The following is a 23719-nucleotide window of genomic DNA, read 5'->3' as shown; positions in this document are numbered from 1 at the left end:
TACTTAGTCCTATGTTCATTGCCTTATTTCCACCATAGCTAAAGCTGGAAACAACACAAGTGTCCATCAACAGATGAATGAACAAAGCGTGGATTATTATTCATCTGATATACAGTGCAACACGGATAGACCTTGAAAACATTACACTAAATGAAATAAGCCAGACACAGAAACACAAATCCTGTGTGATTCCACTTATATGAAATATCCAGAACAGGCAAATTCATAAAAAACAGAAAATAGATGATAGGTTCCCAGGGGCTAGAGTGAGGGGAGAATGGACAGTTACTGGTTGCAGGGCTTCTGTTTGAGATGATAAAAAAAAATAGTTTTGGAACAAGATAGTGGGGATGGTTGCACAAAACCTTGAGAGTAATTAATACCACTGAATTGCATATGTAAAAAGGGTTAAAGTGACAAATTTTTGTTACATATTTACAACAAAATAATGTTTTAAAAGAATGTATGCTAAGATGATACAAAAGGATATTTTATTATTTTGGTATTGTCAGCTCCCAAGAAATCTGATAGTTATTTCAATATAGTAAAATTTGCCACATCACCTTCTTCCTGTAGGGGAATGAGAAGAAATTTGGGATTTTCCCCCTTTAACTTTGTTAGAGCATGTAAATCATAATCTGCCCATGCCTGTAGACACTGAGGACTACCACACTGCCATATGGCACACTGCTAAACTCACGATGTTTAGTTTGATCTTATGACTCTCTATTATGTTGAACTGGATTTCACAGAGATCTGCTTTTTCATATGCAGGGCTGATAGAAGTCTGGATCATCCTGCTGGAGCAGCTAACAGCGGCTGTGTCCAACTGTCCACGTCAGCACCAACCGCCAACCTTGGATTTACTCTTTGAGCTGTTGAGAGATGTTACCAAAACACCTGGTAAGAATTTCTATGTCTGTCTTTTGTGAGGAGGTATTATGCATATAACTTTTTTCAGGAAGGTATTTCCATGTGTCTACTTGTTTTACACCCATAACCCTAGACTTGGTGCAGAGCTTCATGCATAATAGAAAATAAAAATACTTGTAAAACAGTAAATACTTGTTAAATGGTAATGATGCAGTTATGTTTAAGATATGTCCTGTTAGGGCAGCCCCAGTGGCACAGCGGTTTAGCGCTGCCTGCAGCTCAGGGCGTGATCCTGGAGACCCTGGATCGAGCCCCACATCAGGCTCTCTGCATGGAGCCTGCTTCTCCCTCTGCCTGTGTCTCTGCTTCTCTCTCTGTGTGTCTCTATGAATAAATAAATAAAATCTTTAAAAAAAAAAAAAGATATGTCCTGTTATTATTTACATGTCTTCCCATCAGTCCATTCACAAATAATACGTACTATCCAGTTAGGTGTGTTGGATCCCTACAATAATCAGGCCAAGGCTATTGGCTTTGCTCTGTTCTATGATCACAGCCTCCTCTTGGCCCTAGGGCTGTCAGTAAGGCTCGCTGAGTCTTCAGTGACATAAACAAACCACTCAAAAGTATGTACAATATTAAAACAGCAAGATCTTAAGTATATAAAGGTCATAGGTGATTGGATTTAGAAAAAGACATGTAGTGGCACCTGGCTGGCTCCATCAGTTGAGCATCTGACTCTTTTTTTTTTTTTTTTTTTTTGAGCATCTAACTCTTGATTTCAGCTCAGGTCATGATCTCAGGCTTCATGATCAGTGTGCAGTCTGCTTAAGATTCTCTCTCTCCCTTTCCCTCAGCCTCTCCCTGACTCATGCTTGCTCTCTCTCTCAAAAAAAGAAAAAGACATGCAGTGATCACCTAATACCTTGATAGTACAGGAAAAGAATGGCCCTGAGGAATTTATTTCTTCTTTTGATTCAATCAAATTTAGCATATATACTTAACACATGCAAATTTTCCCAAGATCCAAGCAACTATAGAAATTTTAATTTTTACAAACAGAATCAGAACCACAAATGAACCCACTAGTCAATTCCATAGTAATAAGAGGAGTATCATATTTATTACAAACTGGTGAAGACTTGATAACTGGTACAGTATTAGATCCATTGCAGTTTGTAGCAGAATTTTTTCCAAAAAAGCCAGCATAGCTATTCTCATATGTCAAAAAGTTATAAGCCCTTTATCCAAAAATAAGCAGGTATTTTACAGAATTAATTATATAGCTCTCCCTCACTAGTTAGTACTGTTTTCTGTTTTCACATTGCCATTAACTGTGTGTGAAGAGCACTCAACCTAATTAATTCTACTAGAAATCTATCATCAAAGGAAATTAATAGTGATGAAAACAAAATGAGTATAAAATGATTGCTGAAATATATTGAATACCGAAAAAATTATGAACACCCTAAATGGGTTAAGTCAATTACAATGAGAGCATATAAATATCCCACAGATATAAAAATGAGTATTTGTGAATAACATTTAAAGTATATATACTATGGAGTACAACCACAACATTGAAATTTTATGCATCTATAAATACACATGTCCATTCAAAAAGACTAGAAGTCAAACATAAAATGTAATTATCTCTGTGGGTGATGTTTCTTTCTTCGTATTCTCATTCTTTTCTGTGTTTATTAGAAAAAGGTTTCTTACTTTTGTAATCAGAGCTTTAAAAATCCATCACTTTCACAAGGATTTTCATTATAGCATTGTCTAAAGCAAAAAGTTAGAACACCTTAAGTGTCCATCAGTATGGGAACAGTAAGTAACTGTTGTGTATACATGCAATGGAATAGTATGTGGCAGTAAAAATGAGGAATATCTAAATTCTCTGATACAGAATGATCTCTAACACATGTTAATGTGTTTCTTGATGTTTCATATAGATATTTATATGTAAACTTTAGAGGACATTTTCTTATATGTGTATCTCTGTTTACCTCTGGGGGAGTTAATTAGGTGATACTTTGGCTTTATTGGTATTATTTGAATTTTTATGAATTTATTCATATATCACTTGCATAACTATATTCATAACAGAAACAAAAAAAGAGAAGCACCTGAGTGGCTCAGTCATTTAAGCCTCTGAGTCTGGATTTTAGCTCAGGTCATGATTTCCAGCTTGTGGGATTGAAGTCCCAGTCCAGCTCTGCACCCAGGGGTAGTCTGCTTGAGATCCTCTCTCCTTCTCCCTCTGCCCCTCCCCCTACTCTCATGCTTTCTCTAAAATAAATCTTAAAAAAGAAAAGAAAAATGCCAGTGAAGACCATATATTCCCCCCAGTCAGTAGTAAATTCTTTTTCACTGCAACTTCTTGGGTGGGGGGAACACCTGTGAAAGAACTGGGGCATGCCAAGTGATGGCAGTAACTTCTGTTTCCCTACAGGAGAGCTGTTGTGATCACAGTTCTGATGCCAACTTTTCTATTTCAGGACCAGGGTTTGGTATCTATGCAGTTGTTCACCTTCTCCTCCCTGTGATGACCCTTTGGCTCCGACGTAGCCATAAAGACCATTCGTACTGGGATGCAGCTTCTGCTAATTTCAAGCATGCCATTGGCCTGTCTTGTGAGCTGGTGGTGGAGCACATTCAAAGCTTTATACACTCAGGTATCTTTGGTACCCTAGCAGTCCATGCTGAGTATTTTTTTTTCATGGGAAGCATCACTGTCAAAAAATACCAGTGTATGATTTTTGTCCAGATATTACCTAAATAGAACTATATAGTCAGTGCCAACCTTCTCCTAGATTATCAAAATGAAAATTAATACTTAAAATACATATAAGAATATAGTGCCATCTAGTAGATCTGTGCATGAGAAGAGAGGAGGCAAGTTCAACTATGTAATAAATTAAATAAAGAAAAAAAGAACTAGCTCTGTAATCTGTAGGTGAGAGGGTGTATATCCTCCTGCTTCCTCTGGGAGGCTAAATGGAGGAGATAAGATTTGAGAAAAGGCTTAAATTATAGGCAAGAAGTTGCTTAAGAGGTTAGGGGTGAAGTATCTTAATATCTGTGGTACTTTGAAGATGACCTGAAAGCATGTGGCAGATAGTATATTGAAGTCAGAAAAAAAAATATCACTGTTAACCTAGAAGTTATAATTCACTATGCCTTTGGCTTCTCTTTATAAAGGAAGAAGTAAGGTAAGAGACGCCCTTGTTGAAGAGGTTAGAAAAATTCATGAGATGTTCACCCCAAGGGAGAATCAAAAAGCAAAGTAATAAATGGGTGGTTCTACTAAAGTTAATAAGCTTGCCTCCACAAAAAAGAACGTTAATTGAGAAAGACAACAAGTGGGTGTTTCCACATGTAAGCGATAATTAGCCCTACAGGTATGTTCTTAGCTGGATCACTGCTTTGCCCAGCACAGAACCACTGAGGATTCTACTAAAAATTAAATCTGTGTCATCACATGGACTTTGAGGGAAAGAATATACATGTATTCCTTGAATTGGGAAAATAGAATGTGATTTGGAGAAGTCTCATTTTCTTTAGTCTGGGGATAGTGTGCCAGGCTGAGTTCAAGAACTGTTAAGATGAGAGAGGGTTTGTTTGCCAAGAGCATTTAATTAGTCTGTCAAGAGTAAGGAAACTGTAGGTTTCATTTTTCTCTTTTTTTTTTAAGGATTTAAATTTTTTATACAGAAAAGAACACGCACAGCCTGAATAGTAGCTAGTATAAGTGGATGAATTATATGCTTAACTTCGAAAAATGTATATCAACACATAAAAGTAAGCCTCATATTTCATCATGAAATGATTAATACAAGCTAAAGTCAAGTTCAGAAAAAATCCAAGAAAATTACTTTTTCCCTAGATTTTTATACATCTTTTTATTGCTCAGACTTTCCCCTTTTACTAAAAATGTCATTTTAACCCTCTCCTTTACAAGAGTTGAGTGAAATTCTGGTTTTACTTTTCCATGTAGACATCAGGTATGAGAGCATGATCAACACGATGCTGAAGGACCTGTTTGAGTTACTGGTAGCGTGTGTGGCCAAGCCCACAGAAACCATCTCCAGAGTGGGCTGCTCCTGTATTAGGTGAGGAAAAGATTCTTTGCCTCTCCACAAAGTTAAGAATTTTTATTATGAAATCCAAGGGAGTTAAATTCTTTTATTGTAGCAATCCACTTTTTGGACTGCTTTCTATAAGTAAAAATGTCTATATGTATATGCTAATAATGCTTCATTTCAATGTGTAAGGCATTATACAAAGAGAGATACTCTGTGCATAGGAAGTCAAGGTCCCTACCCTCAAAGAGGCTTTATAGCCTTTTCTAAAGGACGTAACAGAGAGAGGCACATGAAAAATGACAATAGTTAGGAGTTACTGTACATGCCACGGAGGGCAGGGGAGTAGGATGTCAGCAAGGACTTTTTATATTAATGACATTAGGTCAGATCACCCAAAGTGGGCAAGATCTTGATAGATGGGGACTTGCAAGCAGAACATCACAAACATAAGCATGGAGATCTGAGTCATAAATGACAACAGAGTTTTTATTATTTTGGTTGTTATTTGTAGAGGAGTAGTAGAAAATGAGGCTAGAATAGAAAAATTAGTACAGAATATATATACAGCCTTGCATGCAAAGCCTAAGTTGAGACATTGCCCTATCTGTAATGGGGACCCATTGCTATTTGATATTTTTATAGGAAAATACCTTAGGAAATAGTGTTGTGACAATAGATAGGATACCAGTTGGATTGAAGACAAGTGTAATAAGAGGCAGCAAGACTTGAATGGAAGCTGTGGAACAAATCTGTGCATTCGTCTGTAAGGGCAACAGAAGGTACAGATTCAAGACTTCTTTCCTGATTTCTTTGAGCAGGTACGTCCTTGTCACAGCGGGCCCTGTGTTCACTGAAGAAATGTGGAGGCTTGCCTGCTGTGCCCTGCAGGATGCGTTCTCAGCCACACTCAAGCCAGTGAAGGTAAATTGTTGGCAGGTGGAGCCAGAGCAGGTTCGAGTCATCTCGTGCCTGTCAAGTTGGGTATCTGGATGCTGCCCTCCTTCTCTTATCAGGCAGGCCCACTTGAAATCCTACAGAGGGTGAAAAAGAAGTTGTCCAATCTGTGCTTTTGTCCCAAACACCAGGACCGTAACAGCTCTAGAACACAGGGCCTGGATGCACCCAGGAAACCTCTGCTGTGTTTCTCCCTAGGATCTACTGGGCTGCTTCCACAGCGGCACTGAGAGCTTCAGTGGGGAAGGCTGCCAGGTGAGGGTGGCGGCCCCCTCCTCCTCCCCCAGTGCTGAGGCCGAGTACTGGCGCATTCGAGCCATGGCTCAGCAGGTAAGGACTGGGGCTTGTGATTCCCAGGACTTTTACAAGCTTCTTCCTGAAGGTCTTGCATAATCAGATTGTCTTTCATTCCCTTAGGGACATACACTTTCTGGCTCTGACATCTTGTCAGTACTGTTCTTGATGAGGACCACTAACCCAGTCAACATCATTATAATCCTTTCTGCCTGGCCCCTACACTTCATACACCACTTGACTTTCTCGGACTCTGTATATTATCCATATTTGCTGAAATATTGATGGTACTTGCAGTCTACAAGTGCCTAAGGATGGCAAACCTATTTGGATTTTTCCTTATGTTTCCCATGCAGAGTTTGACATTTACAAGCTGCTTAATTTCAGTCAAATGTAAATCATAACTAAAATTAAAATATACTTACCTATTCAGGGATCACCATGTACCAGTGACTTTTTCTGCTGACAGGGGTCAGAAGTCAGAAAAGTTGATTGAATCTCCTGAGGAGCAAAGAACATGTCTGTATACTTACCTTGGTATTAGTAGAGCCATGCATATAGAAGATACTTAGTAAATATCTGTTGAGTAGGTGAGTTACTAAATCACCAAAGGCCTTCCAGCCTTAGCACTAGCTACAGATATGCCCCCAAACACTCAAATAGCATGTCAGTCTACTGCTAAGAAACCCTGCATGCCGCTTCCAGCAGAGTAATTAAACATTGTCCCTAAATTTACAATCTATCATGTAATGGCAACAGACCTATTTGAATTATGTCTTCATATACAAAAGACATCTTTTGCATGTATGTGGTATGTTTAAAATATTAAGCAATTTTTATAAATGTATATGCAGTATTGGATTGAATTATTGGAAAAGTATTCTAATTCTTTACAAAAATAAAGTGAATTAAGGGTTATATTCAGAATTGCCTTTTCTCTATAAGAGCTGTTTAAATTCTTAATAAAATCTCCCTTAGTATATCCAGGATACTCTGATTATCAGTTGATAAGTTTCCTGGCTAGGTCTGGTTTCTAAATGTCCTAATTAATTTCTTATTCCTGTGTTGGATAGAATACCACAGAGATGTCAAAATCGGAGATATTTTTTATAAACACGGCCCCTCTTTATTTACTCTTAATTAATATTAAATATCAGCACTTACTAGTTGGAGTGTAATGAGTTGTCACGTGATTAAAGTAGTCGTGTTATTTGTGTTAGTATCAGCCACTAACTTCTGAATATTTATTCTTCTGTTCTAATGCTATGCATATGTAATATACACATATTAATTCTCTCAACATATCATGTAGGAAACCATTGTCAACTTCATTTCATAGGTGAGAAAATGAGTAGAAAGAGTAAGAAATTTATCCAGGGCCATCCAGCTAATCCCTAGTGGAGTCAGGTGGAGGATGACAGAGCTCTGAACTGTACCTTTGCATACCTTTGCAGGTGTTTATGTTGGACACACAGTGCTCACCCAAGACTCCAAACAACTTCGATCATGCTCAGTCTTGTCAGCTCATTATTGAGCTGCCTCCTGATGAGAAGCCAAATGGACACACCAAGAAAAGGTAAGCAGCTAATAAGCTTAAACATGTGGGGAGCTTACAACTAAGGAAGGTTCTATTTATTTTCATTTCTGGCTCATTGAAATCCAAGATTTGGCTAAGAATGACATTTATAGAGTCGTTTAGCAAAGGTTTTTACAGAAAACTGTTTCTGAAGCTTTACAGCTTCAACATTTCACATGTACTAGTTTCATAGGACTACCATACTGAACACCATCAGCTGGGTGGCTCAAACAACAGAAATGTATTTGCTTACAGTTCCGAAGCCTAGAAGTCCAAGATCCAGGTGTCGGCAGGGTTGGTTTCTTCCGAGGCCTCTCTCCTTGGCTTCTGGATGGATGCTTTCTCCCTGTGTCTTCATGTGGTCTTTCTTCTGTATGTGTCTGTGTCCTAATCCCTTCTTATAAGGACACCAGTCATATTGGATGAGAATCTACCTTAATTATTTTTCAAGATCTTAACTCCCAATACAGTCACACTGTGGTACTGTGGGTTTGGACTTCAACATATGAATTTGGGTGGGGGGACATAACTCAGCGTGTCTATAGTATTATCCATGGTCTCTCTTTTTTTAAATTGTAATATGAGGCATGATTCATACTGTTTCAGGGAGAAATACTTCAACTTTTCATGAGCTGTTGGGAGATAAAAACATCTGTGCCCAGCCACAAGAATCTGGCCCTTTTTAGATTGATTGATTGATTGATTTATAATTAGAGACACAGAGCAGAGGGAAGGGAAGAAGGAAAGGGAGAGAATCTCAAGCAGACTCCCCACTGAGTGCAGAGCCTGATGCAGCTGATCCCAAGACCCTGAGATTGTGACCTGAGCCAAAATCAAGAGTCAGATGCTAAACCAACTGAGCCACTCAGGTACCCCCAAATGTTGCCCTTTCTAAATACTGTCATTTTGCCTACAAACTATTGTTCCTAGCCTTGAAGATAATACCCATGACTGGAATTTCCCATTTTTAAACTTCCAGCCTACTAATAATAATGATGGTAAGTATTTGAGCATGATATGTAAGATACAGCAGCTAGATACTTCCACTCCCATTTTATCCATGGGAAAACATTCAGAGAGGCCAGGCCACCTATCCAGGGACACATAAGCACAAAGGCGTGGAGCCATCTGGCATTCTTGGATTTGATTCTTATTACAGAGCGGTTCTTATCTTAGCACGAGATGTAGCACAAGATGCGGTAGACCTAAGGAAGGTTCGTATCTATGCTCATCCTCAAAGGTTCATGTTGAAGTTACCCATGGGGGAAAAAAAATCTAAATCAAATTCAGATTATAGTATTAATAAAGAGAAATCTGGGTGTGGTTTTAAATCACCTCTAGATAGCCCCTGAGCTTTACAGCATCCACCTAATGTGAGAGCTTTAAGATATGGTACTTGAAATTCAGAATCTGTTTCTCTCTGAAACTGGCATTAGCAGGTCTTCAGTCAGCCACTGGTTAGGCAATTAATTCTCCAGGAAGAGACCTTTCCTTTGCACTTGGTCTCAGAAGCACTTCACAGTCCCCTTTGTAATGGGTGTGCAGACCAAAAGGATGAAACACTTGGGTACAACAAATTGAAAAATTATCTGTTCATTTTTGTTTGTTCCAGGTCTTTTTTAAAAATCTTCTGTCAATATAAATGATTAAGAGTTGTGCATCTATAACAGTTATTTCACTTTTTCGGCACCTCTCTGAAATTTTGATCTCTGTATTACTGCTCCAGCTGCGTCCCTTTATTGTCTTATTATGTATCATGGAGCTTGATCCTAAAGCAGAAGGCATTTTTTTAAACTTTTCACATGCACACTTAGTCCCCTTGATACTTTAGGATATAAAATTGCTATCTTGGTTGATAGATACTCCATAACTCAAACATGGCCTTGCATCAACTGTCTTTTTATTTTTTTTAATAATAAATTTATTTTTTATTGGTGTTCAATTTGCCAACATACAGAATAACACCCAGTGCTCATCCCGTCAAGTGCCCCCCTCAGTGCCCGTCACCCATTCACCCCCACCCCCCACCCCTCCTCCCCTTCCACCACCCCTAGTTCGTTTCCCAGAGTTAGGAGTCTTTATGTTCTGTCTCCCTTTCTGATATTTCCTACCCATTTCTTCTCCCTTCCCTTCTATTCCCTTTCACTATTATTTATATTCCCCAAATGAATGAGAACATATAATGTTTGTCCTTCTCCGATTGACACATTTCACTCAGCATAGTACCCTCCGGTTCCATCCACGTTGAAGCAAATGTGGGTATTTGTCATTTCTAATGGCTGAGTATTTCTAATGGCTGAGTGTCAACTGCCTTTTTAAACATTCACTGGTAAAGGGCTTTCCAGCTCTCGGGGAAGGTGACAGATCATGTCCTGTGGGCTCTGGTGTTTATATCTTCCAAAGGTTGATCAAACTTACCCCTCTCTGGTTGGGTTCCTGCTTCAGGAGTCCAGACTGCCAAGGGCATGGGGTTGAGGTGTCAGAGCCATTTCTCAAGGAGAACGTTGCTTCCAGGAGGCATTTGTACTTAGAGCCAATCTGGTTTTGTTACTCAGTTTGTCAGTTTGAACACTTACTGAGAGCTGCTCTCACCAGACATTTTCCCAACCTTGAATTAGATAATAAGATACCGCCCTGGCCCTTGAAGACTTTTACGGTGTAATGGGGCATACAGACAAGGGAAAAGACTTGAGTGGCGACAGGATTTCCCTTAAGGTAGTATCCTATAGCTATAGACATGAAGCACTTGATCAACTTGGGCGCTTTTAAAAAGAATGCATATTCAGTGTTCCTGATACCTTAAATAACTTATCAAAAGAAGGGCAGAATGAGGAGTTATTGTTTGAGGGGTATTGAATTTGGGATGAAAAGTTCTAGAAATAGACAGTGGTGACAGTTGCCCAAAATGGTGCAGGTACTTAATGCCATTGAATTGTGCTTTTAAAAATGGCTAATATAGGGACACCCGGGTGGCTCAGCGGTTGAGTGTCTGCCTTTGGTTCAGGGCATGATCCCGGCTCCAGGGATCAGGTTCCATGTCAGGCTCCCTGCAGGGATCCTGCTTCTCCTTCTGCCTGTGTCTCCACTTCTCTCTGTGTGTCTCTCATGAATAAATAAATAAAATCTTTTAAAAAATTAAATTAAGGGATCCCTGGGTGGCGCAGCGGTTTGGCACCTGCCTTTGGCCCGGGGCGCGATCCTGGAGACCCGGGATCGAATCCCACATCAGGCTCCCGGTGCATGGAGCCTGCTTCTCCTTCTGCCTGTGTCTCTGCCTCTCTGTCTCTCTGTGACTATCATAAATAAATAAATAAATAAATAAATAAATAAATAAATAAATAATTTTAAAAAATGGCTAAAATAAAATAAACTTTTATGTTATGTGTATTTTACCACCAAAGCAAGTTACTTAAATGACTTGTTAAAAAAGGATATGGTTTGTAAATGGCAGATCTGTGCTGATTACACCATGCTGCATCAGTGCACCATGGCACGGAGGGTAAGGTCAGCCTTTAAATGTACAGAAGCATTTGTGTTCCTTTTTGTTAAAAGAGTAATTTTGAAATGCAAGGTCATAGCTAACCATATTAACATAGTGGTTGGAGCTTTAAATAAACACTGTTAATTAATTAGAGTTGTCATAAATTCATAATTACCCCGTATGGGATTTAGTTTGCAACATAATGGTATAAGCTATTTTCATGCAGTTCTAAGAGCAGCAAAACAATGTGAAACCATAAACCACAAACCACATGGGTGAATTATAATATTTAACAAAGGTAGTACCTGGAATTGAAATCGTATAAGAATACAGCCAAACAGGAGAGGCGAAATCACCAAGGGGCACTGGTAAGGCTTCCTTATGTGGGCTGTGCCCGCTTCTCAACCAGGGGACCTGGCCGGGTGTCTAGGGAGGATTCGTCCCCTCCCCCTGTGCCACGTAGCTGACCTGAGGGGCCTCTCAGCAAATCCAAGTAAGCATTCCAGGGCCACAAAGGAGCCCTGTGGCCATGTTGGCAGGAAAGGACACAGAAGAGAATTATAAGTGTTGAATGATCGCTGCTTTGTCTCTCAGGTTTGGTTTAGAAAGCTTGAGTTCAGTCATCTATATCTTAAATTTGCACATGTGTGACCCTCGCCCATTTCACATGCTGGAAGCACTGGAGTTTTTATATATATGCACCTAAAGCATTAACAGTTAATCCGGGTAAACTGGTTTGGTCCCTAGAAAGCTGGACTTCAATGAGATTGCTAACAGCTCTGGGTTTGAGGGAAAAAAAAAAAAAAAAAAAAGCAAAGGTAGGGAAGAAAACCAATTAAAATTCATAGAATTTTATGGCCAGAAGTTGTTACTTTCCGATTTTATTTCCTTCACGGTTACAGGTCATAAAATGTCAAATGCTGTATCCCACCAGTGAGCCTATACTGAAAAGTTTTTATAAAACAGTAGTATCATATATCGCCTAGATTTTAGAAAGTGTCCGCAATTCTGTTAACCATGATTGAAATGGTGTAATGCCCCCAAGAAGTTTGCCCTTTTGAAAGGAAAGCATTAGGGACGCCTGGGTGGCCCAGGGGTTGAACATCTGCCTCTGTTTCAGGGTCCCCGCAGGGAGCCTGCTTCTCCCTCTGCTCTGTCTCTGCCTCATGAATGAATGAATGAATGAATGAATGAATGAATAAAAGCTGTAAAAGAGGTAATGGAGTAAAATCTGTAGATAAATGAAGGCGCTGAAGTAAAGCCGGGCCGTGTGTCATCTGGCCCGAGCCCTTGGAGGATGGGTGACCTTGGAGTGGCTTCCGCGGCCGGCGCGGGTGACTAATCGAGCGTCTCTAGCGTCTCTTTGTCTCTTTGCGCCGCAGCGTGTCCTTCCGCGAGATCGTGGTGAGCCTGCTGTCCCACCAAGTGCTGCTGCAGAACCTGTACGACGTCTTGCTGGAGGAGTTCGTCAAGGGCCCGTCCCCGGGAGAGGAGAGGGCGGCCCCGGCCGCCGAGGCCAAGCTGGCCGGCTTCCTCAGGTACATCTCCATGCAGAACCTGGCCGTCATCTTCGACCTGCTGCTGGACTCGTACCGGACGGCGCGGGAGTTCGACACCAGCCCCGGGCTGAAGTGCCTGCTGAAGAAGGTGTCGGGCATCGGGGGCGCCGCCAACCTGTACCGCCAGTCCGCCATGAGCTTCAACATCTACTTCCACGCGCTGGTCTGCGCCGTCCTCACCAACCAGGAAGCCATCACGGCCGAGCAGGTGAAGAAGGTGCTCTTTGAGGACGACGAGAGGAGCTCGGACTCGTCCCAGCAGTGCTCGTCGGAGGACGAGGACATCTTCGAGGAGACTGCGCAGGTGAGCCCCCCGCGGGGCCGGGAGCAGCGGCGCTGGCGGGCCCGGCTGCCCTCGCTGAGCGTGCAGCCCATCAGCAACGCCGACTGGGTGTGGCTGGTCAAGCGGCTGCACAAGCTGTGCATGGAGCTGTGCAACCACTACATCCAGATGCACCTGGACCTGGAGAGCAGCGCCGAGGAGGCGCCCGCCTTCAGGGCCGACCCGTTCTTCATCCTGCCCTCCTTCCAGTCCGAGTCCTCCACGCCGTCGACCGGCGGCTTCTCGGGGAAGGACACCCCTTCGGAGGATGACCGGAGCCAGGCCCGGGACCACGCGGCCGAGCCCGGGAGCCTGCCGCCGCCGCCCAGCCCCAAGGCGGAGAGGAAGGACGCCGGCCGCAGGAAGGAGTGGTGGGAGAGCGCGGGGAACAGGATCTACACCCTGGCGGCCGACAGGACCATCTCCAGGCTCGTGACCGAGTACAAGAGGAGGAAGCAGCAGCACAACCTGCCCGCGTTCCCCAAAGAGGGCAAAGTGGAGAAGAGGGGAGAGCCGCCGGGCGCCAGGGGCCAGGACTCGCCGCTGCTGCAGCGTCCCCAGCACCTGGTAGACCAGGGGCAGATGCGCCACTCGTTCAGCGCGGGCCCCGAGCTGCTGCGACAGGAGAAGAGGCCCCGCTCGGGCTCCACCGGGAGCTCGCTGAGCGTCTCGGGGCGGGACGCCGAGGCACAGATCCAGGTGGGTTCCCGCCGCGCCAAGCAAGCGCGCGTTAGCCTGCGGTGGTGCCAGCCGACTGTTTTCATCCCAAGTCTTCCTAACCCACTGGGAGCACAGGATGCTCATTGCTCGGAAGGCTTTGAGTGGGCCTGCCCCTTCATGTATTTAAAATCTGTGACTCGGCTTGAGGAGAAAACGGTGTTGGTACTGTTTAAGAATAGACGGGAGATGGGGCAAGAGAAAAAGAGGGATCTAAAGTCACAGGGAGAAATAATCCGAGTGTTTGAATTGTGGGCTCCTGTCGCAGGCATAGGTTAGAAGATCTTAGATCTTAGGATTCTGTGGACCTACACAAAAAATGTGTTCTTAGAATAAACATAAGTGTGGACTTAGCGTGAATCTTGCAAGATGCCTTATTTTCCTCTAAAGTATCCTGAAAATAGAACCAAACTTCAAAACCAGACTGGATTTGCAAAAGTCCAGTCAAACAGAGATGTATGGTTATACTATAATAGATGACCTTTTGGCCAAATAACATGGCTTAATTTTTTTCATGTCTTGGAGATTTGCTTATGATTTTAAAAGCCACCCTGAATGAAGGCAGTCCTATTCCAGCTTGCTAAGCATTATGGAGACTGATAACTTAAAATGTCTTATAGAGATTTCATTATGAGAAGGCAAGAGAATTTTTAAAAATCTGAGGAATAGGTAGGTAAGATCTTTGTACAGGCATACCTCGGAGATATTGCGGGTTTGACTCCAGACCACTGCAATAAAGCAGATATCAAAGTGAGTCAAATGAATTTTTTGGTTTCCCAGTGCATGTTAAAATTATGTTTACACTATGCTATAGTCTATAAAATGTGCAATAGCATATTTAGAAATACACATACACACACACACACACACAACCTTAATTTAAAAAATACTTTATTGCTAAAAAGTGCTGAGCATCCTCTGAGTTTTCCACAAGTCAGTCTTTCTGCCAGTGGAGGGTCTTTCTTCGACATTGATGGCTGCTGACCAATCGGGGTGATGGTTGCGGAAGGTTGTGGTGGCTATGGCAATTTCCTAAAATAAGGCAACAATAAAGTTTGCTGCATTGACTCTTTCATGAACGATTTCTCTATAGCATGCAATGCTGTCTGGTAGCATTTACCCCCAGTAGAAACTTCTTTCAAAATGGGAGTCCATCCTCTCAAACCCTACAACTGCTTTATCAACCGAAGTTTATGTAATATTCTAAATCCCTCACTATCATTTCAACAATCTCCACAGCATCTTCACTGGAAGTAGATTCCAGCTCAAGCAACCACTTTCTTTGCTCCTGCATAAGAAGCACCTCCTGATCTGTTCAGGTTTGATCAGGAGATCAAAGCAATCCAGTCCCATTTCCAGACTCCACCTCTAATTCTAGTTCTCCTGCTATTCCCACCACATCTGCAGGTACTCCCCCTGGGGAAGTCCTGAAACCCTCACAGTCATCCGTGAGGGCTGGAATCCACTTCTTCCAAACTCCAGTTCGTATTGATGTTTTGACCTCTTCCTATGAATCATAATGTTCTTCATGGCATAGAATAGTGAATACTTTCCAAGTTCTCAATATGCTTTGTCCAGATCCCTCAGAGGAATCGCTATCTAGAGCAGCTACAGTCTTATGGAATGTATTTCTTATATATTAACTTGAAAGTAGAAATGACTCTTTGATCCAAGGGCTGTAGAATAGATGTTGTGTTAGCAGGCATGAAGATAGTATTAATCTTATTGTACATCTCCATCAGAGCTCTTGGGTCACCAGGCGCATTATCAATAAGCAGGATTATTTTTAAAGGAATCCTTTTTTTCTGAGTAGTAGTTCTCAACAATGGGCTTAAAATATTCAAGAAACCGTGTTGTAAATAGATGTGCTGTCATTCCAGGCCTTGTTGTTCCATTTATGAAACACAGGCGGAACAGATTCAGCATAATTCTTAAGGGCTCTGGGATTTTCACAATAGTGAATGAACCCTGGCTTCAACCGCAAGTCACCAGCTACGTAAGCTCCTAACCAGAGAGGCAGCCTGACCTTTGAGGCCGGGCAGTGACTTCTGTCTAGCCATGAAGTCCTAGATGACATCTTTCAACAGAAGCCTCTTTTCATCTACATTGGAAATCTGTTGCTGGATGTAGCCACCCTCATGAATGACCATAGGTAGACCTTCTGGAGAATGTAGCTTCTACTTCAGCACTTGCTGCTTCACCTTGCACTTTTCTGTTATGGAACTGGCTTCTTTTCTTAAACCTTATGAACCAACCTCTGCTAGCTTCAGACTTTTCTTCTGCAGCTCCCTCACCTCTCAGCCTTCACAAAACTGAAGAGAGTTAGGGCCTTCCTCGGAATTAGGTTTTGACTTACATGAATGGTGTAGCTGCTTTGATTTTTTTTTTTATCAAGACTATTCAAACTTTCTCCAGAACAGCGCTAAGGTTGTTTCTCTTTCTTATTTGTGTGTTCCCTGGAGTAGCACTTTTAATTTCCTTCAGGAGCTTTCCCTCTGCATTTCCAGTGTGGCTAACTTAGCCCAGAAGTAGACTCTTGTGCCAGTCTCAGCTTTCAACATGCCTTCCTCACTAAGCATAATCATTTCTAGCTTTGGATTTAAAAGGAAAGACCTGTGGACTATTCCTTTCACTTGAACACTTAGAGGCCATGGTGGGGTTAGTAATTGATCTAACTTCACTATTATTGTGTCTCAGGGAATAGAAGGGCATGAGGAGCAGGAGAGAAATGGGGGAACTGGTCAGTGAAACAATCAGAGCAGACACATTTATTAAGTTAATGGGCACAATTTATGGCACCCCGAAACAATTACAATAGTAACATTAAAGATCACTGATCACAGATGACCATAACAAATAATAGTAATAATAATAATGCAAAAGTTTCAAATATTGTGAGAATTACCAAAAGGTGACAGAGATACAAAGTGAGGTGAGCAAATGCTGTTGGAAAACAAAACATTTAATGCTGTTGGAAAAATGGTGCCAACGATGGACATGCTCAACACAGGGCTGCCACAGATGTTCAGTTTATTTAAAAAAAAAAAAAAAGGCGGAGGCGGGGGAGAAAGAAAAGAAAAAGCAGTGTCTGGGAACCACAGTATTGTAAAGTAAAATGCAATAAACAAGGTATGCCTGGAGTCCATGAAACCTGAAAATAAGGTATTCCTAACATTAAAGGAGTCTCTGCTGTTCCTTGTGTATATGAACTTAAAATGAGGACTTAGCCACATTACATTAGTAAAGACTGATTTATTTGCAACCTAAAGCCTAGGATAACTCATTTGCAAATTGGCTGGAATGAATCCAGAGGGGAAAGCTGCTAATGCTCCTCCATCCTTTCTCCTAGGCATGGACCAACATGGTGCTAACGGTCCTCAACCAGATTCAGATCCTTCCGGACCAGACCTTCACGGCCCTCCAGCCCGCCGTGTTCCCCTGCATCAGCCAGCTGACCTGTCACGTGACCGACATCAGAGTGCGCCAGGCTGTGAGGGAATGGCTGGGCCGAGTGGGCCGGGTCTACGACATCATCGTCTAGGAGATCCCCGTGAGGAAGTACAGCAGCGAAGGGCGGAGAGCGCCTGCCAGTCCGACGGGCGGGGGGCGGGGGGCGTCCTCCCCACCGCCAGCCCCGCTGAAACCGCTGGCCGCTCCCTCGCTAATCAGTACCGGGGCCACTCCGGACACTCACCTTGTATCTAGAGGACACAAACGATACTCTGATTTTGCACATTATTTCAGAAAAGTCTTCAGTCCTTGACACATTTCTAAATTTTGATGTTTATTTCCCAGTGCTTTTGCCTGCCATGCTATTCCCAAGAGTCCCTTTTCAAGGACTACTCCTTTGAAAACACTTCACTGGTCCATTTGATTTTTTTTTTTTTTAATGCAATTGTTAAGAAAATATCCGCTGGTAAGTCAAGCTGATGTGCAAGCACTCAGGCATCTAGTAGCAGACGTTCATCGGAGGAAGATATCTATTATGGTTATGGGCTTAGCAGGGAAGACAACAGCTGGAAAAACATATTCTTGGGTGTCATAATCAAGTAAGGGATGACTTCCTCTGTAAGATATTTCAGAACATTTCAAAGTTGTCCTAAATTGTCAAGATTTTCTGGTTGGTATTCACCAACTTACTTCTTCTTTTAAGGTACTGTTGTGCCTTTATTTCCCTATTTCTAAAGGAATAAAATGCTTTCCTGGCAGGGTTTTCAGTCTGTGTCCTGGAAACTTTTGACACGCAGCTCCCAGTGATAGTGGCCGATACAGATCTTGCCAAGAGACATAAGACTGACCTGCCACCCTGGCTTCCCACCAGTCTCTGCTTTTGCTCCCAAGGCAAAACAGGAAAGGGAAAGAAAAAAAAATGGTGCCTTAGTTTCTTGTTGCACAGACATTTTTATGCTCTAGCTATCTGAACATAAGGCAGAACATTGGGTTTTTAAGAAAACAAAACATTTAAATGCAACTCCTTTTGTATCCACACCCTTGGAGGAAAGGACTCAGTTCTCCATCCAGTGAGCAGACTTCTCAGGGAACGGGGCAGGAAGTGTGGGGTGGCAGGGAGACAGCTGGAAGGGGTGGGAAAGGAGACTGGGACGAAGTCATTTTAAACCTTAAATATTATACAACCATCACGAGAAATTACAGTGTCAGGCAAACAGGCTCTAGTCTCAAAAGAAAAAATAACTAATGGAGAAGGGGACACAATGAAATTTAGGAAATTAAGTTTTTCAATTTAAAACATGTGTTCTCTCTGGCAAGTAAATTTATCTTTTGTCTGAGGCCTTTCTAAAGGGCTGTTCTATATGGACATTTCTTTTGGATAGTACTAGAAAATTTATTTGGAATCCTTATATTATTTACAATATACTTCATAGTTCCTAAATTATAATGATTGAAACATCAAGTCTTTGGTAGAGAAGCAAGGATTTACAACTAACAGCTTTATTAAGTGCTGTTATTTGTAAACTTTGTCTTCCTTGAGAAATATGTAACTATCTACAAGGTTAAGATGAAGACAGGGTTCCCTGATTTATTTAGCCAATATGAAAGAACCACATCATTCCTTATACCATCTAAAGATCACCACAGAGTCCAGAAGACATATTTCCAGTTCCATGACACACTCTTTTTGCCTTCAGGTTTTACTCATTAGACAAATAAGTTTAGAAGCAAATCAACTCCTTGATCTTAACAAGCAGTGAATTGTTGGGATAGTAATGAGCTGTATTCTATACTTTTAAATTGTTATATTTTGGAAATAGAATTGAAAGTCCGGTACTTTTTTTATTTTAACAAAAGCCACAAAAAGAAATAGAGCCACCAAGATGTACTGCTCTTCTGAGATTTGGTTCCCCTTTGTGAGCCCATGAGGACTCCAAAATTCACTTTGGGGTGGGAAATAAGCTTCATTAGAGAAGAGTATCAAATCAGAGTGATTATGATATGTAGCAACCTCTTATAAAGTATGAAAATTTGAGGGAAGCCTGTCTCAGTGTAGAATGTCATGTCCTAGAGTATGTTAATTGTTTAGAAATCAGAATCCATTCTCCCATAGATGCTCTATTATGAGATTCAAGGCTAGTTTATGAAAATAAACTGTACGTTCAAGAATTAAAAAGTGAGAAAACGTACATAGTTCTTTACCATTTTTAAGAGGTTTTTGACCCCTTTCCATCATCTATTCTATAGCCTACCCCATGGCCCACATTGGTCTCCACCCACCTCTGTCCCCAGCACACTCTGCGCTTCACATCCACATCAGATTTCAACAAGAAAGTTAGCTAAACCACCATAATACCTCCCAGAGGTATCTGTGATTGTCAAAAAAGATATTGCCTGATGCAAATAATCTCTAACAAACAGAACATCAGGTCACAGTGAAGTCTGTCATCTCCAGGGGTGGAGAGGAACCCTTGGTAGACAAGGGTTCCCTTTCCAGACGGCCCAGGTCAGCCTCTCACACTCTCCAGCTGTCTTGGTTTCTGCCTTTTCCGCTCTCTTCCTTCACTCTCGTTCTCCCAAGGTCTCTGAAGGACCAAGGTCAAGACAGCCTTTGTGGTTAAAACAGTTCTTACCATACATTTACTGATCTAAGCAGAATAAGATTTTGCACATTGCTTTCAATTGCCCATATTTACTGCCAAAAGTGTGTTACCCTGAGGTTGAGATTTATTTTTTAATATTTTGGTAAAGTGCATCTTGAAAGCATCTAGAAAATTCAGTATTTAGGAATTCCTGACAGCCAAGTAGACCACACTCATCATCAGATTTCTCCTTGCCCTAAGAGCATAGGTTTGATGGAGTTCTAGGATTTCCCCCTAGTTCTTGCCTCTCCTGATTAGCTTTTTAAAATGCTTGGGCTGCCTCTTTACACCATTTTATTCTCTCTCCCCTTACGATTATTTTCTAGCCTTCTCCATCAATACAAAACTAGGGCATTTTCTACCATCTTTATGCTATTTAATGACTGACCAAGGCAGATGTTAACACACATAACAGCTCAGATTAAAATATTTGCAATCAAACATGACAAAATATTAACAAAATTCAAAAGTACCTTTAAATGGAAGCCTCTTGGTATGATACCACCAGGCTTTTAGTTCTTGTTTTAAGAAGAGGCTTATACAGAGTGAGTGGAGAAAGTCAAATGGCCTTAATCATAAGAAGGTAATGTGATTGTATAATAGATATCCCTGACTCTCCCCAAATACATCACAAGACTGCTTAGGTAAGACAGTTTTCTTTCTCAGAAAGAAAATCCATTTGTGTCCACCCATCAAACTAAGCAGAATGAAGACCTTTGTTTGGAGCTGATAACCACAAGAGGTTATAAACAGCAGGGAGGTGGTGACATTTGTCGAGTGCCACTGTGAATGTAGACCCTTTACCTACATTAGCATTTAATTTTCACAATGACCTTGTCAAATAGACATAGATTTCCTCATTTTTGTTCAGCTAAGGATACAGACCCAGAAAGGTTAAGAAATTTGCCTGAGATAACCAGTAAATGGCAAAGCTGGTTGTGAGAGAGGTGTTCCTAAATTCAAAGGCCACGCTCTACAACATTGTGCTCTAAAAACACAGGGGAAACACTTTAGTGTTTTAAGGAATTAAACAGTTAAAATGAGTGGAAAATATCTGACATCCCAGATCTGCTATGTTATGGGAATTTTTTCAAATAAGGTTTAAAAAAAAAAAAAGAAAAAGCTAGTGTTTTTACATAGAAAGATCATATATAACATAATATTTTGAGTGTTTGAAAATAAAATAAGGTCTGAACTTTAATCTTCAAGCAGGCCCTCAGAGGTAATTTACAAAACTTGCCAAATTAGTTGGAAATGATAGAATAATATTTGTTCATGGCCAGCTGTTACGCAGAAAAGCATGGCAGTCTGTGGCCAGAATGACATGCAAGGTTGGTTCAATTTAATCACTCAGAATAAAGTGCTCTGTAGCCAACAGTGCCTCTCTACTTGCTTCCCTGGGAAGTGTACAGTAGTAAATACGTAAGTCATCATCAAAGTTTGGGAATATGCAAAATAAATTCTAACCAGTTTTCAAATGCACTCTTTCCGAAGAGGCAGCAACGGGTAAGACAAGATTGTTTAAAGATCCGGGTACTGAGGGCATCAGGTCAATATCCATAGCAACCATGTGCCACATGCCTAAATATTTCTGCATATTCTGCGGAGACAGGCAGAAAAAAAAAAATCCAACACGTTTCATTAAGTGAATAACAAAACTTGGATATGCATGGGTACCACTTAGGTGATCCTAGTGACATTTAGTGTGGCCTTAAAAAAGCAAGAGACTCTTTTTAAGCACTTTTTATTGGAAATATGAACTTGTTATTGGGCAAGCTTTATGAAACTAGTATAGAACTCATAATTATGCTTCATCAAGAAAAATTGTGTTCTCCTTCCTCATAGTGGAGCAATCTAGAAAATTGTCTCTCCTTTTGTGAGATCCTCTTCCTCTGCTTATAATGTTTGTATTTGATGTGGAAGTAACAAATAGTTTAATACAAAGTGTTGGACTAGAACACCATTTAGATTTCCAAAAACACAATTATTGCTTCAGGGAAAACAGACCAAAAAAATTATCCCCGGGGATAATCTATGAGAAACTCAGTTGGGAATAATGCTCAATTTCCATATAAATGATGGCACCACTTACTAATTGAAGAAAACTCGATGCCACACCACTAGCACCATACAAAACCTTTCCCCTCTATCTTTGTACAATAATGCATGAGAGTTCCAGGGAGGAGAGACTGGCTGACCATCTTCGTGACAAAACCGTAGTCAACTGCGGGTGAATCCCATCCACTTATGGTCCTTCCAGCCTTTCAATCACCAAGAATTGTTTGTACTATTAGTTCCTATCCTGAAGGTTTAAGTAGTGGTTGTGTGGTATCTTTTGACTTTGTTCTAAAGTGGTTCTCAAACTTTAGCACACATGAGAATCACCTGGGGGGGCTTGTTAAAACACAGGTTCTTGGGCCCATGCCCAGGGTTTCCAATTCAGTAGGTCTGGAAATTTGCTTTCCTAACAAGGACCCAGGTGAGGCCAATGCTGCTGTTCTGGGGACCATACTCTGAGAACTGCCTTGAAAAAATTTCCAGCTACTACCTTTAAGATCAGCCTGACTTATCAAGCTCTAGAGAAAACAACAAACAACCTTGGGCAGACAACTTGGGATTGGATTCTCTACAGCATTCCTATTCAACCTTCCCAGTTTCTAGGTTTATTATACCAACAATTCGGTTTTTTACAAGCTCAAAGACAATGAATGTATCAGTTCAATGGGACAGTGAGATCTGTGTAAGCTTTTCGTCTTTGTACTTAGAAACACTGGTTCTATGGATGATCATTTGTATCATGTTGACCCTTTGACTTGTACTGAGGTGATTTTAAATTTAAATACACAGTATTTGAGTTTCTTCTGTCATACAGTTTTAATATTTCCATCTCAACTCTGTTGCAATCTTGGCTCCTGGCTTCCAGAGGTTTTTGAGTCATTGCTTGCTTGCTAGTAGGTTTCTCTCTCTCATTAGTCACCCAAATATCAACACATCACAATGATATTACACTACTTGATGTACCTTCATCTTTCACTTAACTGTCTGGTGTAAATATTTTCATTTCCTGTGTACCTGTAACGAGTCTACCAAGTGGTTTCATGGAAATTTGGAAACTGAATAATTCCCTTTTAGCAGTACATGTGCCTGTTTTAAGGACTTTTCAGTAAATGTGTTTCTGTTCATATCTGCACAGTGGAGACCACACTCCTCGTTTTCCAATTATGGGAGAAATGTACACATGTATCAATATGCTTTGGGAATACAATGAAATCATGTTAACTCAAGTGTAGGTGGGGCCTTAGTTGATTTCCTAACATTTTCTTTGATTAATTAGCCTTGGAAATTCTTTTCTTGCATTAAAAAAAGGTTCATGGAATAGTTCAAAAGAAAAAAATTAAGAACCTTTAAATTATCATCCAAGTATAAACTATATTAATTACAGATACTTCTTATTGATTTAAGTTTCTTTAAAACTTTCTGCTGGAATACCCTAACATTGTTTAAATTAATTTAGATTTTCGTATGAGAAGATAATTACAGTATTTACTAGATTTAGTGAGATCAGAAAGCATATCAAAGTGTTAATGGTACTAAAGAGTCGAGTTCTTGCCTCTGTGGATGGAAATAATTGAAGAGTTTTATTACACTTTTGTTTTCCATAATCCATTTTGGAAATTATGTGTGCTTTTAGCTCTTTTAATAGTAATTTATTTTCAAGTTAAATTTAAAATACTAATCTCTGGGAATAATTTTAGTTCCAACT

At 41.0% G+C, this 23719-nt stretch overlaps 1 protein-coding gene and 1 long non-coding RNA gene across 5 annotated transcripts in view; one reads left to right on the top strand and one right to left on the bottom strand.

The window, feature by feature from the left end:
- The window catches only part of ARFGEF3 (ARFGEF family member 3), a 177647-nt gene extending 156520 nt beyond the window's left edge, over nt 1-21127 (top strand). For all 4 annotated transcript variants that reach the window (XM_072719995.1, XM_072719990.1, XM_072719980.1 and 1 more), the window contains 8 exons: nt 775-903; nt 3375-3551; nt 4874-4988; nt 5780-5882; nt 6114-6245; nt 7664-7785; nt 12649-13846; nt 17214-21127. In XM_072719995.1, coding sequence (XP_072576096.1) covers nt 775-903; nt 3375-3551; nt 4874-4988; nt 5780-5882; nt 6114-6245; nt 7664-7785; nt 12649-13846; nt 17214-17405 — 2168 coding nt within the window. In that variant the 3' untranslated portion in view covers nt 17406-21127. The remainder of the gene's footprint in view (nt 1-774; nt 904-3374; nt 3552-4873; nt 4989-5779; nt 5883-6113; nt 6246-7663; nt 7786-12648; nt 13847-17213) is intronic.
- On the bottom strand, nt 1888-6824 carry LOC140593888 (uncharacterized). The gene is made up of 2 exons (XR_011994255.1): nt 6635-6824; nt 1888-5992 (listed from the first exon to the last, which is right to left on the bottom strand). It is a non-coding gene; the product is annotated as an uncharacterized lncRNA (long non-coding RNA).
- Nucleotides 21128-23719: the final 2592 nt, after the last annotated feature.

This window comes from Vulpes vulpes, chromosome 1 (genome assembly GCF_048418805.1).
Source record: "Vulpes vulpes isolate BD-2025 chromosome 1, VulVul3, whole genome shotgun sequence".
Lineage (NCBI taxonomy): Eukaryota > Metazoa > Chordata > Mammalia > Carnivora > Canidae > Vulpes > Vulpes vulpes.
Note: the sequence above shows the minus strand (reverse complement) of the source record. Positions and strands in the feature narration are given on the sequence as shown.